At 37.0% G+C, this 16,499-nt stretch overlaps 1 protein-coding gene across 2 annotated transcripts; it reads right to left on the minus strand.

Moving 5' to 3' along the window:
- Window positions 1–3,227: 3,227 nt before the first annotated feature.
- Window positions 3,228–15,947, minus strand: CCNL1 (cyclin L1). Of its 2 annotated transcripts, XM_047875133.1 has the most exons (11): window positions 15,505–15,942; window positions 15,132–15,206; window positions 14,582–14,691; window positions 8,854–8,974; window positions 7,703–7,767; window positions 5,861–5,960; window positions 5,652–5,756; window positions 5,419–5,560; window positions 5,072–5,183; window positions 4,857–4,955; window positions 3,228–4,141 (listed from the first exon to the last, which is right to left on the minus strand). In XM_047875133.1, exons 1-11 carry the CDS (start codon window positions 15,805–15,807, stop codon window positions 3,793–3,795), a joined length of 1,581 nt encoding a protein of 526 aa, XP_047731089.1. In that variant the 5' UTR covers window positions 15,808–15,942; the 3' UTR covers window positions 3,228–3,792. The 2 variants fall into 2 exon arrangements, 1 of the variants encoding a protein (XP_047731089.1); XR_007155624.1 differs by lacking the exons at window positions 3,228–4,141; window positions 4,857–4,955; window positions 5,072–5,183; window positions 5,419–5,560 and having other exon boundaries at window positions 5,708–5,756; window positions 5,861–7,463; window positions 15,505–15,947.
- Between the last annotated feature and the right edge of the window lie 552 nt (window positions 15,948–16,499).

Genomic DNA, 16,499 nt, shown 5'->3' on the forward strand with positions numbered 1-16,499 from the left:
TGTTTGAGAGATTGTAGCAAAGGCATACATAGAAACACTACAACCACATGTGGTTGAGGTGATGGCTGATGTAGGGGAAAGGAATTGGATGACATATAAAAGCAGACAGGATAGCAATTTGCTCTCTTCCTGAACTTGGGTTAGAATTAAACTAAGCAGAGGCAGCAAAACCAGAGAACACTTGGAATCAAAGGGCCCAGTGTTTTCATGAAAATCTTGTTCAGAATCAGATCTCATTTCGTGAAGTATTCTGAAACAGCTGTATTTTGAACGGTGTTCATAGGAAATGTAGAATTCAAACTCTTCTAAATAGTTGGATGCTAATACTAATTTTGAATTGCAGAGCTAAAAATAGAACTCGCTTAACACACGTTAACAAAATGCTGTGAGGTAAGGGCAAGGGCCAAATAACTTGCCAAATCCCCTTGGTAGAGGAATATCTTGAATTCAGACATGACCTACAAGTCCATGTTTCTTTCATTCGAGAAACGGGACAAATGGCTACAAAGTCAGCCACACACAGCTACTCTAGGGAACATGAGGGGATCAGGGCCCATACAATGAATACTGCTCCCCTTCCAGTTTTCCCCGTGGGGGAAGGGAGTTTTCCTTATCAAACCCCATGAACACTCTCTAAACTAGGCTCCCAGTATGCCTGTGATTTTAACATGAATCTTGGAAAACTCTGGTCTTTAAGAAAAAAGAACTTCACAGTTATCTGTTACAGCCCATGTTAAGAAATGGCTCTTAGTACCATGAATATTATTATGAAATTATCTTGTTTTTGGAAACTTTCATGAGTTACCTTTAAGTTTTTAAATATGGCTTTGAATGCAGGTTATGGGCATTAATAATGCTGTTAATAACTGATGGTAACACTGACAATATTTAAAGCTATAAAGCAAAGTTAGAACCGCAGTTAAAAGGTAATCTTTTTGATGATCACTATTTCAAAATGGAAAGGTGATGAAGAATTTCACTGGTCTTCCTTTAGGGTTAAGATACAGTCATAAAGGACAAACATTAACATTCCATAACATGAAAGTACTTGTATTAAGAATCAGGATCATTAGGAAAAAGTTAACAACTTGTCTGCATTAAGACTTAGGGCTGTAGTGGGAAAAACAAGATAATGAGAGAACGTATACACAGGAAATACAAAAAGCTGTCAAAGGTACAAGCACTAATGGATTAAGAATTGGCAACTGAAAGAAATACCTAGTGGATGAGGCAGCAGTCTAGTAACGGTTTAGAATAGCACATAATCTGGGTCCCCAGACTTCCAAATTTCACACTATGTAAAAAAAAAAAAAAAAAAAAAAAGGTTATCAAATCTGAATCTGGCCAAGTCTTGAGATCTACAAGGTTTACAATACAGGAGACAGAAAAATACATCCAGTGATCTCAGAGGGTTACAATGAGCAAACCCAGAATATGACCCAATTTTTTTAAATTGTAAGGGGAAAAGGATGGGAGTCTGTGATTAAAACATAAAATAGATGAACCTTGCATGAATATCCCAGTTATAAAAACAAATCCTTAGAGATAGTAAGGAAAATCTGGATACTGACTGGGTAAACAAGGCATTGTTAATTTTTTAAGTATAAAAAAAGTATTTTGGTGATGTTCAAGTCCTTACCTTTTTTAGTCTGAAATGGTTGAGGATGAAATCAGTTGTCTGGTATTTTCTTACAAATAATAAGGGTGGGAAATAGAATGGTAAATTGGTAGGTATGAACAAGATAGGCTGGCCATGAATTGATCATTATTTCTGGAGCTGAGAGGTATTTTACTACATCTATTTGAATTTTCCCTTAATAAAAGTTCAAAAATTGGTACATTAAAAAAAAATTTTTAAGTTCAGGCACAGCAGCATAAAGTGGTCAACTTCTTGACAAAAACCCAGAAAACGGACTTAGTAGTAGCCCAAAGCAAAGCAAAAATTAGGATGCATGGAAACAGACACCCTCACAAAGCCACCTCTAACATACAGCTCTCAGCCCACATGCAGGTGTTCTCTGCATCTTCCATCTTCACAAACCTCACCCGTGGTGGTCTTTCCAAACAAGGGTAAGGTAGGTAAAAATTTAAAAACTTGTAAAAATTCAAGATTAATTTTTTAAACAGGGCCTTTACGGACTTTTGTCTCTGCCTTTCTTCAGTGCATGTCTTGTAAAGAAAATAAATGGGTTTCCTGTTTGGATGTAGTTTTAGGCTTCTAAGTTATTTAGCTCAGTAGTATGTATTACAAAATCAAATACAGAAAGAACGCTCATTAGTTCTTACAAATATATCTGATTTAAGTAGCACACCCAACATTTTAAAATCCAAATGAGTCTTCTCTTTTGCAGTGTAGTTGCCTTGTTTGGCTTTCTACTTTTTTCAGCCCTATTGGTCACCAGTGGTGAATGTTTGTCTTTGGAATCATCTTGAGAAGCTTTTTTTTTTAAAACATCCTTAGTGGCAGTAAATCTTCATATCTTCGTGGGTATAATTGATTTTTTGAAACAAAAAAATTATTTAGAGCCAGGTCTAGTGGCCACGTAATCAAGTGTTAAAAAAATTAATGGAAAACTTAACATAACTATAAAATAATGAAATCGTATATGGCCTTCTAAAATTTCTAAATTCACTTCCAAATTATTGGTAAAATAACTGTCAATATGCATATTAAAAATGTAGTCATTTGGATATAGGACTTCTGACTTTTTCAACAAAACTTGATTTACTTTATGGTCAGATTTTACTTTTTTCAGCTAGCCAAGTCTGGGGGGCCTCATTTTATTATTCAGTCCTCCTAGCCTAGATAAAATCTTCACTGTCTAAATTAAAGAAAACCTTTAATGTTTAACAGTTGGGTCTGATATACCATTATGTTAAAAGTTTTGACTTTGTTCTAGAGGACAGCTCACTTAAATGGTACCAGAAGCTTAAAGCAAATTTTAAGTACTATATATGTGCAAATAGGTTTCAACTTGAAGACTGGTTTAATGCTACAATATAACATTTAATATTACATTGTTGCACAACTCCCATTGGTTTTTTTCCAAATATAAAGGCAAAGACTTTTAGAATAGCTCTCAATGCAGGTAAGAACTGCATTTAAGAATCTTGAACTATATATATAGCTGATGGAGAAAAGGTTTTGTCAGAAAATCAGTACAGGCACTTTACTATTAAAATTTTTCTCTGTTTAATAATTTATTTAAATAAGATATTTGAAGCAGTTTAGAAAAACAAGATTTGTATTTTATTTCCTTGTAAAAATCTTTACACATGCAGACAAACCAGTGTTAAGAAAGTATTCACCATCATTTAAACAAATAACCACTTAAATAGAACAGTGTCTGCAATTTTTATCTGTATAAAAATAAGATACATTTTTACAGAACTCACCTCCAGTTCTTATAGCAATAAACAATACACAACTATAAGTACAATTGAACCTGACCATGGTTTTCAATTAGATACTGCTAGGGCATTTTAATGTGCAAAAAAAACAAAACAAAACAAAACAAAAACAAAACAAAAACCCTAAAAACAACCAAAAAAACCCCCCAAACAAAAAAGAAACCCACAAAAACTTAAAAACAAAAAAAAACAAAAACCCCCAAAACAAAAAAAAAACATAGTTTCTTTCCAAAAGAAAATGTCCTCAGTGTTTCTAGAGGCCTAGAGGGCTTTAAGAAATCAAATCCTAATCAATTTCCTTTTAATGTTTTGATTATGAGTCCATACATCACACTGTAGATAGGCAAAACCAGGAACTGATGCAGGCTCAAAGGAAGAAAGTCAGCGCCTGTGCCTGCCATGTCCCGAGCGACTGCCACCATGGTGCTTGCCTTTATGGGACCTCTCAAAGGAGCGAGATCTTTCACGCCTGTCCCTATGATGTCCCCTTTCATGCCTGTGTTTTTTGGCAGCATCTGAGTGATCCCGAGACTTGCTCTGAGATCGAGAACGAGATTTTTTCCTTTTATGACCATGTCTATTTGAACTTTTTAAATCCTCTCTTGTATGCTTGGCCTTAAGGTGAGGAGAACCATGATTATGATGTCGTCTTGGACTTTCACTGTGGCTGCGGGACCTGCTTCTTGATCTTGAGCTGTATGTTCCAGATCGGCTCCGCCTATTATTATAACTTAGACAATAAAAATTTGAGGTTTAGATTCAGTTTCTGCTGGGAACAGATTATTTTGGTGGTGCTTTTAACAGGTTCAAAAAACAATATTGACCTGTAGCAGTACAGGCCGGACAGAAAACTTTCACTAAATTTACCCACCTCTCACCAGCTCCCACTAGCCTGTATTACACAAATCTTAAATGTACCACATGTCTACATTTCAAAGAGAAAATTAGTAATTTTTACAAAGTGTCCTAGATAGCTATGCTTTTTATTGAGTATCTCACACATGTTCAAAAGAGCCACTGAACAGACACAAGCAGCTAGCATTTTAATTACAAAGCCAGGGAAGATTCTTTGGCTCTGGTCAATTTGATTACTGGTTAATTAACAATTAATAAAATATTATTCTCGAATTAAACTTAAACAAAAAGACTGTTTTCACATTATAGACAGGATATTATAGCCTTCCATAGCACTTTGTGGCCAGCCCCTACACTTCTTCAAAAAATGGGCAAAACCAGAACAGAATGTTCTTAAGTTACACTACCACAAAACGAAAAAGCCACATATAGGCAGGGCAAATTTCCAAACTCACTTCTCATAATTTAGCTCATGTTAAAAAGACTAAATCTAGCCTAACTGTGAAAACATCCAACTATGTTCAATTTTCTTAAAACTCAGGAACGTTACTCCAAATAAGACTGCCTTCTCTATGAGAATATTTACTTACTGTCTTCTTGGAGTATGTGATCTAGAACGTGATCGTGTTCTTGACCTTGATCGACTTGCACTCCTGCTGTTTCTACTTCTCTTGCTGTCTTTTCTTACACTTAAACAAAACAAAAAAAACCCCACACCATTATTTCAGATACATGTTCAGTGTGTTAGAAATTAAACACATAAAAGAGTCCTTAGACTAGTTTTCTAACTCAAATATACTCTCACCCATTATAAGGGCTTTTGGAAGCCTGTTGTCTGTCCTCAGGTTCTTTCTTGACTGTCTTCACATTAACAGAGATTGGGGACTTCTCTTCAGCTTTCACTTCTCTTGGTGATGCTTAAAAACAACACAAAGACATGTTATCTATTGGATTTAATAGAGGGCCAAAAAGTTGTTTCTAAGTGAAACTCAAGAGCACCATGCTTTCAAGTATTTGTCTATCATAAGAGAAAACGGTAACAGCTTCTTGCTTGCTAACATCATTGTTTCTATGCCACTGTTATATGCTAAAGCTTTCTAATAACTGCACATCTTCAGTGCCCAAATCATTTCAATTCTGAATATATCTTACATGGTTTAGAGGCTGGGGAAAATCCACCAAGGGTTGAAAGGGCTGGAGTTCCATCGGGATTTAATCCCTTTGCTTTTAATTTGGCTTCTTGTAAGGCTACTTTTCTTTTCTCTACTTCTTTTTCCAACAATTCATAGTTTGGCTGGTGGAAGAAAATGAAGTTAGTAGTTCTCCCTTATACTAGTTTAGACTCTTAACACTTAAAAAGTATTAACACAAACATAAACAGCTACCTTTTTTCTGGTATAAAGCCTAAGCGTTTCTATGCAAATTTCCTGGATTTCCTCTTCTGTAGTACCAAAAAGAAGAAACCAATGGGGACGAGTTGGTAATGGAATCTAAACCATAAAAACAGAATGGTTTAGGACAAATTTCAGGTTTTATTAGAACTGCTAACTCTTGTGATGTATCCTGTAGCAGACTACAGGCTATATATACCTACCTGAAGAGCTCTAGCTGCAAGGTAGATGCAAGCACATGCTATAGTCTCTGGTTGGAACCGAACAAATACATTGGTTCGAAGACTGTCATTCATATAATTCCTGAAAAATATTTCAACCATAAGCTTTGTACATAAACAAACCAGTCCTTCCGAGGCTTACATAAAATTGGAGACTCAATCTACTTTATTCTTTTTTCTTCTCTTACTTATATTCATATCCTCATATTCTAGCATACAACAACTCTTAACTCAAAAATCAGTAAGAGATAAGAATTTAACACTGGAACCATTCTTCAGCTTTCCTAGATGTGACTAAAGTCCTTTAAAATAATTCCATATCATCCCAAATAGTACTTCTGTAGTTTTTATTTCTATGAAAAGCAATGCTTTGAAAGTCAATTTTCACATATCTAATTTCAGAAATGATAAACCACTCCAACAGTACTTCAAGCCATTAATTATTGACCATCTCTCCTTTATCCACAATGAAAAGCAGTGTCAACCAAGTTCTTTCAAAAACTCAAAATACTGTAACAGGGGTAAAAAGGCATTTTCAGTAAGCACTCACCAAATTGTATTAAGAAAACTAAGCTACTTCAGAAAATCTAGGTAGGGAAGTGAAGAGCAGTAAATATACAGAATAGCCTTGTTTACATACCTTTTTTGTGACTAAGTACAAACAAAAGCAATAAACTACTTCAGTTAATAAAGTGCTGGACTTTTTTATTAGTGAACCCTCCCCACAATATCCCTAAAGTATTAAAGAAATTTCACAAATTGTTTAAAAGGTTAAACTATTTTAAAAGGTTAGACTATTTCTTAAAAATCCTTATCCATGAAAACTGCTTAAATGTTCTATAGAGCATATTAAAAATGTCATGCATTTTATAAAAGCAATTAGACTTATCTAATATTACTGATATTTACTGAGTCCTAAAGAAGCATGGCAGTCATTAAGTCCAGAACATGAAAATTACTTAAGTCCTGCACATCATCAACAGTCTTGAGAAAGTAGTTGTAGCTGGACCAAATTCCTTGTTTCACCTTAAAATAAACTAGCCCTCCAAGTCAAACATCTTCATGTCAAAAGTCCAAGTTCTACAGTACTTATGGCAATATTAACATCTCTTTTAAAAATTTAATTCTTTTAGTATTGCCTCAACAGTCCAGCAACTATAATTCATCCAGAATGGGAATGGTGCCCATTTTAAGCTGCAAGTTGTACTTTCCCCTTCGGTAGACACCATGCTATACATACTAAAAATAGAAATCTAAGTCAAACTCCTAACAAAAAAAAATCATTTAATTCATAATGGCTGGACAACAAATCTATCAAAAATGAACTATTCATTTTGATAGTTACAGGTATACATTATATACACAGGCATGTTGAATAGTTACTTCTAGAAGCAAATATACAAATCCTTTTGACACCCCGACAGAACTAGAAGATGCTGCCAGATGGATATGGACCACTTCAGTGAATCTCGGATGAGAGCTTGCACTGGATTGGCTGGAGAGCAGGGCAGCCAATCAGGCCATCCTGAGGTCATGGGCTGAAGTGCAGAGGGCAGAGTTCTATGACTTACCATCATGGACTACCCTTTAATTAAAGAGTAGAAAAAAGAACAAAGTTAAATTGAGTTCTCCATTGAAAGCAATTAGTCAAGCCAAGAAAACAGGAAGCAGAAATAAGCATTATTTACCTTTTGGTTAAAAAACAAAAAAAACAAAAAGCACCAAAACAAACTCCTCTCATTATTTTGGAAAGGGAAAATGAAACTTACTTTATTTCTGCTTCTGTTTTCCTGGCTAGGAAAGAAATGTAAAAAAGCAACTTACCAGGCAGTTTGAACCAGGGTTTGATTACGTTCACATTCTAAGACTTGTAAATACATAACAATGATCTGAAGGACAAGGGAAAAAAACTCAATTTAGCAAATCAGTGGTTCTTTCAGAATACAGAGTTCAATGAATATAAGTAATTGAAATGTTAGGTGCAAGTTTTATCTCTTCTACAACTGCATAGATAATACAGACCAACCTATAACACATAGGCAGTCGGTGTGGGTTATTTATGCCACTAGATTCCATAAAAATTAGAAGTATGATCCAAAATTGCACAGGAAAAATGAGCGAAATCAATTAAAAAAAAATACCTAATTTCTCCATGAACACTTTACTATGTGACAGGCACTGTGGTATGAGGTTATTTCACTTAATTTCCCAGGGTACAATTCTACATGTCCAAAAATCCTACAGACTGTATGTTTTTAATGCTACACAATGCATATGATATTATGTAACACAGTGGATATTACAATTAAGTAATCAAACAGTATTTCTACAGTGAAGCTTATTACACTAAAGTGTGATAAATAAAAACTACATTATCAACAGTTTCACTACAGTTCAGGTCAAATCTTCCTGGACCTTTATCATCAATCATTCTAATTTTACAATCTTGAAGATGTAGCATCCGAGGAACAGGGATATTTGCCAAAGTCCAAGAGCTAATGGCAAAGACAAACTTCTCTCACAGATAGTCCTATCCCCAGAGCACCCATATGGTAACCAATGGGCTATTATGATGATCATATGTAAGCTCAGAGATACTGGAGAAATAAATATTCAGACAGCGAGCAGCCACTATGCTTTGAACATTTTACTGTGTGACAGCATTCCAGGTACTTTTGCACATGTATATTATTTCCTCTTTGGAATAAGGTTATTTCACAATCTGTTTTCTGGCTAGGGAAACTGGGTTAACCACAGAGGCAAAAACAACTTATCTATGCCCACACGATGAAGGGTGGAGATCTGAACCCAAGTCTTTTTGACTCCTACTTTCTGATAAATTTCAATAACCTGAAGGATGCTTTTTAAAAACCAAGGTTAACTCTCAAAAATAACCATAATATAAATTCATGTAAGATGCAGTTTTAGAAAGACCCTAATACTTACGAATGTAATCTCTGCACTCTACAACTCACCTTATGGGGATGCTTGACATGAACACAAAATCCCAACTCCTTTAGCACCCTTCTCTCTGCCTTGATAACTTGATTTTTGGTGTTAATGTAGTTCTGATCAAGGATCAGGGGGCTTGGAGTCCTATAGTTTGTAAGAAATAAAATCAAAACTGTTTTGCACATCCAAAAAATTGTATTTGTGGCATCTCCATTTTCCCTTCCAACCAACTATTGGCAACAGAAACCAGCTTTTTAAACTCCTGCAAACAAGTTAAAGCATTAATCTTGTGCTGTCCAAGTTATGCTAATTAAACATACACTTTCTAAACTAGGTTTCTATAGGAACTAACTCAACCCTGTAGTGAAAAATTCATTCTAATACTTACATGTATCCTTTGTTGTTTTTTTCATGATTATCTTTTAGGTGTATATGTATACATAGAGTTAAATGGTTGATTTATCATCACAAACCTCATTAGTCTCCACAGATTTTTTCCAGTGACAAAACTAATGTGTTATTGAAAATATTTACTATAAAGACTTCATAAGATTATAATGATTTAATTCATTTTCTAAACTATCAACTCTTGACTAATTTATGGCCAAAGTATAAAGCGGGGAAAAAAATGGTAGGTAGCTAATTCAGATTCCCCTAAATGGACAATTTGCCTAAACAAATTTATTCTAAGAATCCGTCTCTGTTAAAGAAAATCTGAAAACTAAAATTTCAGCTCAATTACATAAATAAAAGATTCAAAACTAGAAGCGATCAATAAAAAACAGGCTTAAATTTGGTCTGAGTTGTAGTTACCAGGCAATACTCTTTAGAATGCAATTTAAAAGAGAAGGGAAGACCATGATGAGGGAATCAGAACACTCAAGGTCTCTGTGCCAGAGTAAATTTTGATAGCTTCAAAGGTTATAATGCAGAAAGCTATGTATCAGTGGTTCAATGCTTAGGAAATAGCATTTTCAATTAAAAGACTATCTGATTTAAGTCTTAAATTCGAAACTGGTTTCTTACGGAGAACTTGTGGACTTTCATTTCCCATTGTCCTTCGTTTTGACGTTTTTAGAGCCAATAAGAAATACATTTTCATTAAGACGTGATTATATGGTGTATATATAGGGAGAGAACATTTAAAAATGTTTCCCCATACTGAATTCATTTCAGCCAAAAGATTCAAAGTTTTTGCTCTGGCAGAACACATCTGGTTTTAAAAAAAGGTCATTCTGAATATTACCACTCACAACTCATTTTATCATGTACGCCAAATCCAGAAATATGTAAGATTGTATTTTAAATACATCCACTTGAATATTAGAAAACAATCTGAAATGAGCTACACTGACTACCCTGCAGTGACATATTATCTAAACATCTTTTCATTTTCCTTCCTTCGTCCCATCTAAAATTACAGCAACAAGATTGCTTATTAGACTATTTCAAATTATTTGATAGTGTATGATTTTTATCAAAATACACTAAACAAAAAAGTTGGCAAATCTGACAAGATGGAAACTAGCTTACTTAAATTAACAATGCTGAAAATGGCCTTCACTCCGTTCGATTCCTATTATAGCTATGAGAAGTGTGAGGAATGAGGCCACCAACTGGACAGGGGACAGCCTTCTAATATAAAAATACAACAATGAATCTACTTTATCAGGACAATAGGCTACAAGTTAAACACTCTTTGGGGAAAAAATTAACTTCAGAGCAATCAAAGTACACATGAAAATATAACCCCAAAATCTTAAGGTTTGTAATTTTTCAGGTTTTATCATTATTACAAGAAGTTTGGAAAAAAGTCAACTCCACACCTCCAACTCTCATAACCAGTTATCTGATGGCTCTCCTTCAACAGGTATCAGGACGTAGAATATCCCCAGTTTTATAGTGGCCTGCCACTAACTCTTTACTCCCTGCAATTCAGACTGTAAACTGCACCATTAAAATCCTAAAAATAAATTTATGAAAGTAGTTTTGTCTCATTTCCCCCTATTTTATGTTGATCAAACTAATCTATACCTCTTACTAAGCTTGCTTTAACAGCTGCCTTCAAATTGTGTTATAACTCACTTTTCCTGCAATTAACCAACTACACACTTGTCTCAATAATGGCTGTTATCTGATCCCCAAATCAGGCTTATTCATTAATTGAATTAAATGAATTAATGCATTAAATGAATTGTTACTTTCCATCTATTCTGCCACAATCTTTACTTTCCTTTTTATGTATGTCAAAGTCCCAACACCAAAACCAATTAAGGAAACCAAACCCATTATTTAGTGTAATTCAACTATATACTCAAATTCTTGCTTAGGCCTTCTACTAGTGGTTTTGGAAGGTAACTTTGTAGATATATAATCTGACACTTTCATTTTGTTAAAAACTGGTTTTAAATCAAGAAAGGCTCAATGAGCATGTAATTTACAACTACCGTAAAAGGATTATTTTGTATCAGAATTTGTATCAGAAATAGAAAAATGTTTCCATAAGTCAGCAATAAGAAAAGATTAAAGGAAACTGTCTAAGCAGGTGGTTTCCTTACTTACAGTAACAATTTATCAATTAGTACTGTCTATGGCAGCAAGCACATAAAGTTGAATTGAAGCTTGCTAGAATTTCTTCATCTTCAATTAAGTAAACTTTCCTTTCCAGTAAGTTTCAGGAGGTGACATTCTAAATCTCTTAAAAAAAAAAATTACCTATTCAGAGAAAAAATAATTTTCATCATCAACAAACTAAACTCTACCTCCCCTGCTTTTTTATCAGAGTTTTAAAATTAAATTTACATGAAAAGAACAATTTTTAAATTTTAGTCTTAATAGGAAATCTTGGGCTTTGGTCACTGGAAGTTTATTTCGTCTCTTAGAATAACAATTTTTCCTTTAGCATGATTTAGTTGAAATACGACTTAACAAAAAAAAAAGAAAAAAATTCAAACAGGATATCCAAACATGGTTAGTCTCACTTGTGTGGTACAAGAACCTAGAAAATTTGGACTTAGTTCTTCGAGAGACTACACTAAAATGAGATTTAGTTTATGAGGAGCCAGATTGTTGTTCAATATACAGAAAGTTGTAACGCCTACTCCAAGGGAATATTCCTCCTCTAGCAGTGTTTAAGCCAACTGAAGGCCACTACCTTTACAACCACCGAAATAAACTGAGGGAGATTGGACTAAATGACAAGACCACTTAAGACTTCCAGTTCTTGTCTATGATCTATATACCTGCTGAAAATACCACACCATATTCACCAATGAATGGTTGCATCAGTCTGAATATTTGTCTTTAGGCAAGCATTCAGGTATACATGTGTGCTCCTTAAAATTACAGAAAATGCTTAATTGTCTGGAAATATGCTGCATCTCAAAAACAAATTAAAATCGGAAACTAATGAAACGAAAAAGCAATTTTCTCTTTCAATTCAGCCATTTATTCTGACCTTAGAAGGCAATTATGAAACTACATAAAAATTGAAGGGGGGAGGGAGAAATAATCCAGGACAGGGCTTGGGCATTGATACTTTCTAAAAGCTCCTCTGGTGATTCTAATGTGTAACCAGGACTGAAAAACAATGACCTAAAGGCTACAAAAATGATGTGTCCTCTGTCATTACCAAGATCAGACTACAACTTAAAGCTATGCATAAACCAGATTAAAACAGCATCATTAAACTGATATACTATTTATCTAACTAAAATGGAATACCAACAATAGTTTCTAATGGCACTACTCTAGATAAAAACACACCAAGCTATAGTTTCTAATAACTTGGACAGCAAAGACAAAAGCTTATAACAAGAAACAGGAGTTTTTCTAAATGGTTCACCAGTGGCCAACCTGTTAGTCCCCGATTCCAGTGACCTATTCTCAGAGCACTGGCTTCTCCTTGGGGATTTTCGATACTTCACTCACTGTTGCCATGACGACAGCTTCATCTCTATGTACCACTCCACATCACCCAGGCTTTGGTAAATGTAGCTGGTCGCTGTATAGTCGGTTGCAAGGGAAAAAAGAGTTGAAGTTAATAACATATACAAGTTACGTGTCTGAGTAAACTTGTAATATGCATAGAAACACTTTTACATCCTGCTTTAAAAAAAAGGCTTCCATGCAATTAACAACTCCTTTTAAATTTCATGCTATAATCAGACTTGTAAGACTGAGACAAAGTCAATTTCTCTGTAATAATGACCAAAAACACACCATTACATCAGGCGCAACAGTCAAGTGAGATGTTTTAAATTCCAAAGTTTGTATAGTTAAGACGACCTACTCTGACCTCAAGGAAGAATACTCTAAGTCTCATAGAAAAAGTTCAAAATAGATAATCATTGTTAAGTTACAATACAACAGTTGGCTCAATGGTTCAAAGAATACAGACCGAAAACTCCTTTAGGCAAACACTGAATCCTCGGATTAAAAGCCTTTTAATTACTGTCAATTTGTTTTAAACACCCTGAAGAATCCACTGAATATCTAAAAACAAATTTTAGCTCAGACCACACTAAATACCAATTTGAAATCTTCCCAATTTCCAGGGATTCCTCACCAAGAAGCTAAAGGATAGTTTAAAATAAAATATTAGTCTGTCCCTGGACGTGGTTAGGGTAAATGAGAAAAGATGGAGGAAAAAAGAACGTAAGAAAACTGAAAAAATGCTGTGGAAACTATCTGGGTAGCAATGGCTCAGACTTTCTAACTAAAGGTTACTTTACTATGTCTCTGCATAGTTCCATTACTGACAACTTATAGATTCAGCCAATAAAGCCCACACATGTAGGATACTAATTTGGCACTGACACCCAACCCCAACAACTTAAAATCCTTTTAAAACTAACTTCCTTTCAAACTCAGTACAAGTTTATCTAACATCACCACAATTTCTTAAGAAGTGAACACAGAACTAATCTATGCCAAGTGTATCCTTCTGCAGGATGTACTAGAAGTCACCTCTAGATGCAGGAAGCCTGCAACTAAAACTTTTTGCACTGCCTCTCATGAACCCATAGGTCCACACAAAGTGTTGTCACGTAGCCACAAAATCTCCAAGACACTATTTGGTTTCTATTTTCTTCTTACAAGATCAAATAAAAACGGTCCTTATCTAAATGTAACCCAATAGTTATTTCTCTACCCCACTCACTGATACTGTATCTGACCAAAACAAAATACCTGTGTAATCCCTTTGACTTCAAACTTCAACCTTTATCCTGCAGTCCTTTCAGATCCGGTATTATGCGATATATCGTAGTTCAATGTTGAGAAGTATTCTAACAAAAGCCAACCTCAATTGATAAAGAATTAACTGGGACTTCGCGTAGAAAAACATGATCTACACAAAACTTTGCCACAATATTAACTTGAACTGCAGTGTTTAACACTTCCAACCTTCAGTCTTCCAAGAGGGGAGGGAGGAAAATAACTTACAGAATACACTCACACTTGAGCCAAACGTATTCCCTTTCTTGTTTAATCTTAAACCACAGGACTGGCTTCACAGCACTGTTAGGATTGTCCATAAATGCAACTGCCTCTACAAACTTTAGATAGCTGGTTAATTGTGTTTTTTTTTTTTAAATTGAGTATTAGTTAGCTCCTATGTGAATTTTAACACCTAAATTAAAGCCGGTTTTCCTTTGCATCAGTTTTGAGAAGAAAGAATGTTTTGAGTTGATGATTGGTGCACAATGCAGTAGCAGCAAGAAACACTGTGTTCAATAATGCCAATCTTACCTTTTTCCTCTTAACTGGCGTAGGTGGTGAAATACATTAATCACATCTCTTATTCTTCTAGGTGCTTCTTCAATTTTTGATGCAAGATTAATACAAGCCATGGCAACAATCTGAAAGAACCCATAATCCAATAAAAAAATTGTTAGACTACAACACTATCAAATAGGAAAGCCTCTTTCAAAGTCTAAACAACTTATTCTGATGGGAGAATTTCAGGACACAACTGGGACTTTTGGTGAAATAGAGTACGACACACATTTCTACTCCCCATAGGCATACCAGATACGCTGCTACTATGCTTTTTTTTAATGCTGAACTAATCTTAATTGAATTTGATTGAAAATTGTGATTTTTGATGACAGCACATGGGCTCAAGAGAAGCTTTATAGTTTTAAAACACATTCCAAAAGTCTACTTCTCGTGGGTGAGAACTAGGTACAAAGGCCTAAACTAACCACTCCCTTTTTAGAAAAGCTGGGTGGAGACACTACCCCCTCCTCCTCGTTTCCGGATGAAGAAATCCCTTTTCACCCGCCCCCGCAGCGCTTACCTCGAAACTGTGTTTGACGAAAGACTTGGAGTAGAAAAAACGATGAAACAACACCTGCCCCGTTGCCATCGCCACCTGCAGACAAGAGAGAAGAACGGAAGCGCAGGGGTCAGGCGGGCCCGCACCAGGCGCCGCCGCCATTTTGTGCCGCCGCTCTCTCCCCCTCCCCCTCCCGCCGCGAACTGTTCGCTGCCGGGTCCTCCTTTCGCCTCGGCGCCCTCCCACCCTCGACACGCCCGGGATCCGGCTGGGACCTGTGGCTGGAGAGCCCGAGGAGGCATCCCCCACCTGCCGAGACACACTGGTACCGGGATGCAGCGGAAGGGACAGCGGGGAGAAGCGCGCTGGGCCGGCCCGGGGCCGAAGCACTGACCTGCGGCAACCGGAGGAGAATGCCGGCGGCTTGGATGAGCTCGCAGCCCAGGATGCGCAAGTCGGTCTCGCTGGGCAGGTCGAGCCCGTCCTGCATAGACGGGGTAGGGGAGAGCCGCTCCTCCGGAATCAGCGAGTGGTCGATGGTGAGCGAAACTTCCGAGTACAGGCGGTCGCCGATCAGGATCCCTCCCGTCGTAGTCGTCGTCGTGGTCGTCGTCCCGGAGCTAGAGCCGCCCGCACTCGGGGCGGCCGACGAGGCGGCGGCGGCAGCGGTCGCGGTCGGGTGAGGCCCGGACGCCATAGTCTCAGCGAGCTGCACGCACGCCCAACGCAGCCGGAACCCGGAGCGAGACTAACCAGCGTCCTCGGCGCGACGGATATTCCCGTGACCGCCTGATTCTGGGCCGCTTCACGCAGCGTGCGCTTCCGCCCTGACGTCACCACGCCCGGCTGGTGCGCGCCAACTAGTCCCTTCAGGCCTCGCCTAGGCCTGCGCCGCCCGCGAGCAGAGGACGGAGTGAGAAGTGCCGCCTTTGTCACCTGATGACCTCTCTCCTGGGGCCACGGAGTGGTCCAGGAGGTCGTCTGTTTAGCTAAAAACAGGTCTCAGTCTCCGCGTTTTTAATATTATTAGCCACGAGAATAATAAGGGAGCTTTAGCCCCAAATTGGAGTTGGTAGAATTTTGCTATAATCTCTGCGCGATTTCGGTAATTTGTCAAGGACCTGCGTCTCTCTGCTTCTGTCTCGCCCTCCTAACTTTTAGCATTTGCGCGGCGCAGAGTCAGCGTGTACAAGAGGAGTTTAGGGCCGACCTTTGCCCTCATTGGCGGGTAGGAGCGGTTACTGTGATGTGGTGTGCAGACTAATTTGTGATTTAAAGTGATCCGCGAGGAATGTGGAGAGGACTGCCGTACAGTATTTTTAGAAAACATTAATGTGAACTACATTGGTTCCCCGAAAAAGCTCTACGATGAGCATGTAATTCCCCCTG

This window comes from Prionailurus viverrinus, chromosome C2, assembly GCF_022837055.1.
Source record: "Prionailurus viverrinus isolate Anna chromosome C2, UM_Priviv_1.0, whole genome shotgun sequence".
Lineage (NCBI taxonomy): Eukaryota > Metazoa > Chordata > Mammalia > Carnivora > Felidae > Prionailurus > Prionailurus viverrinus.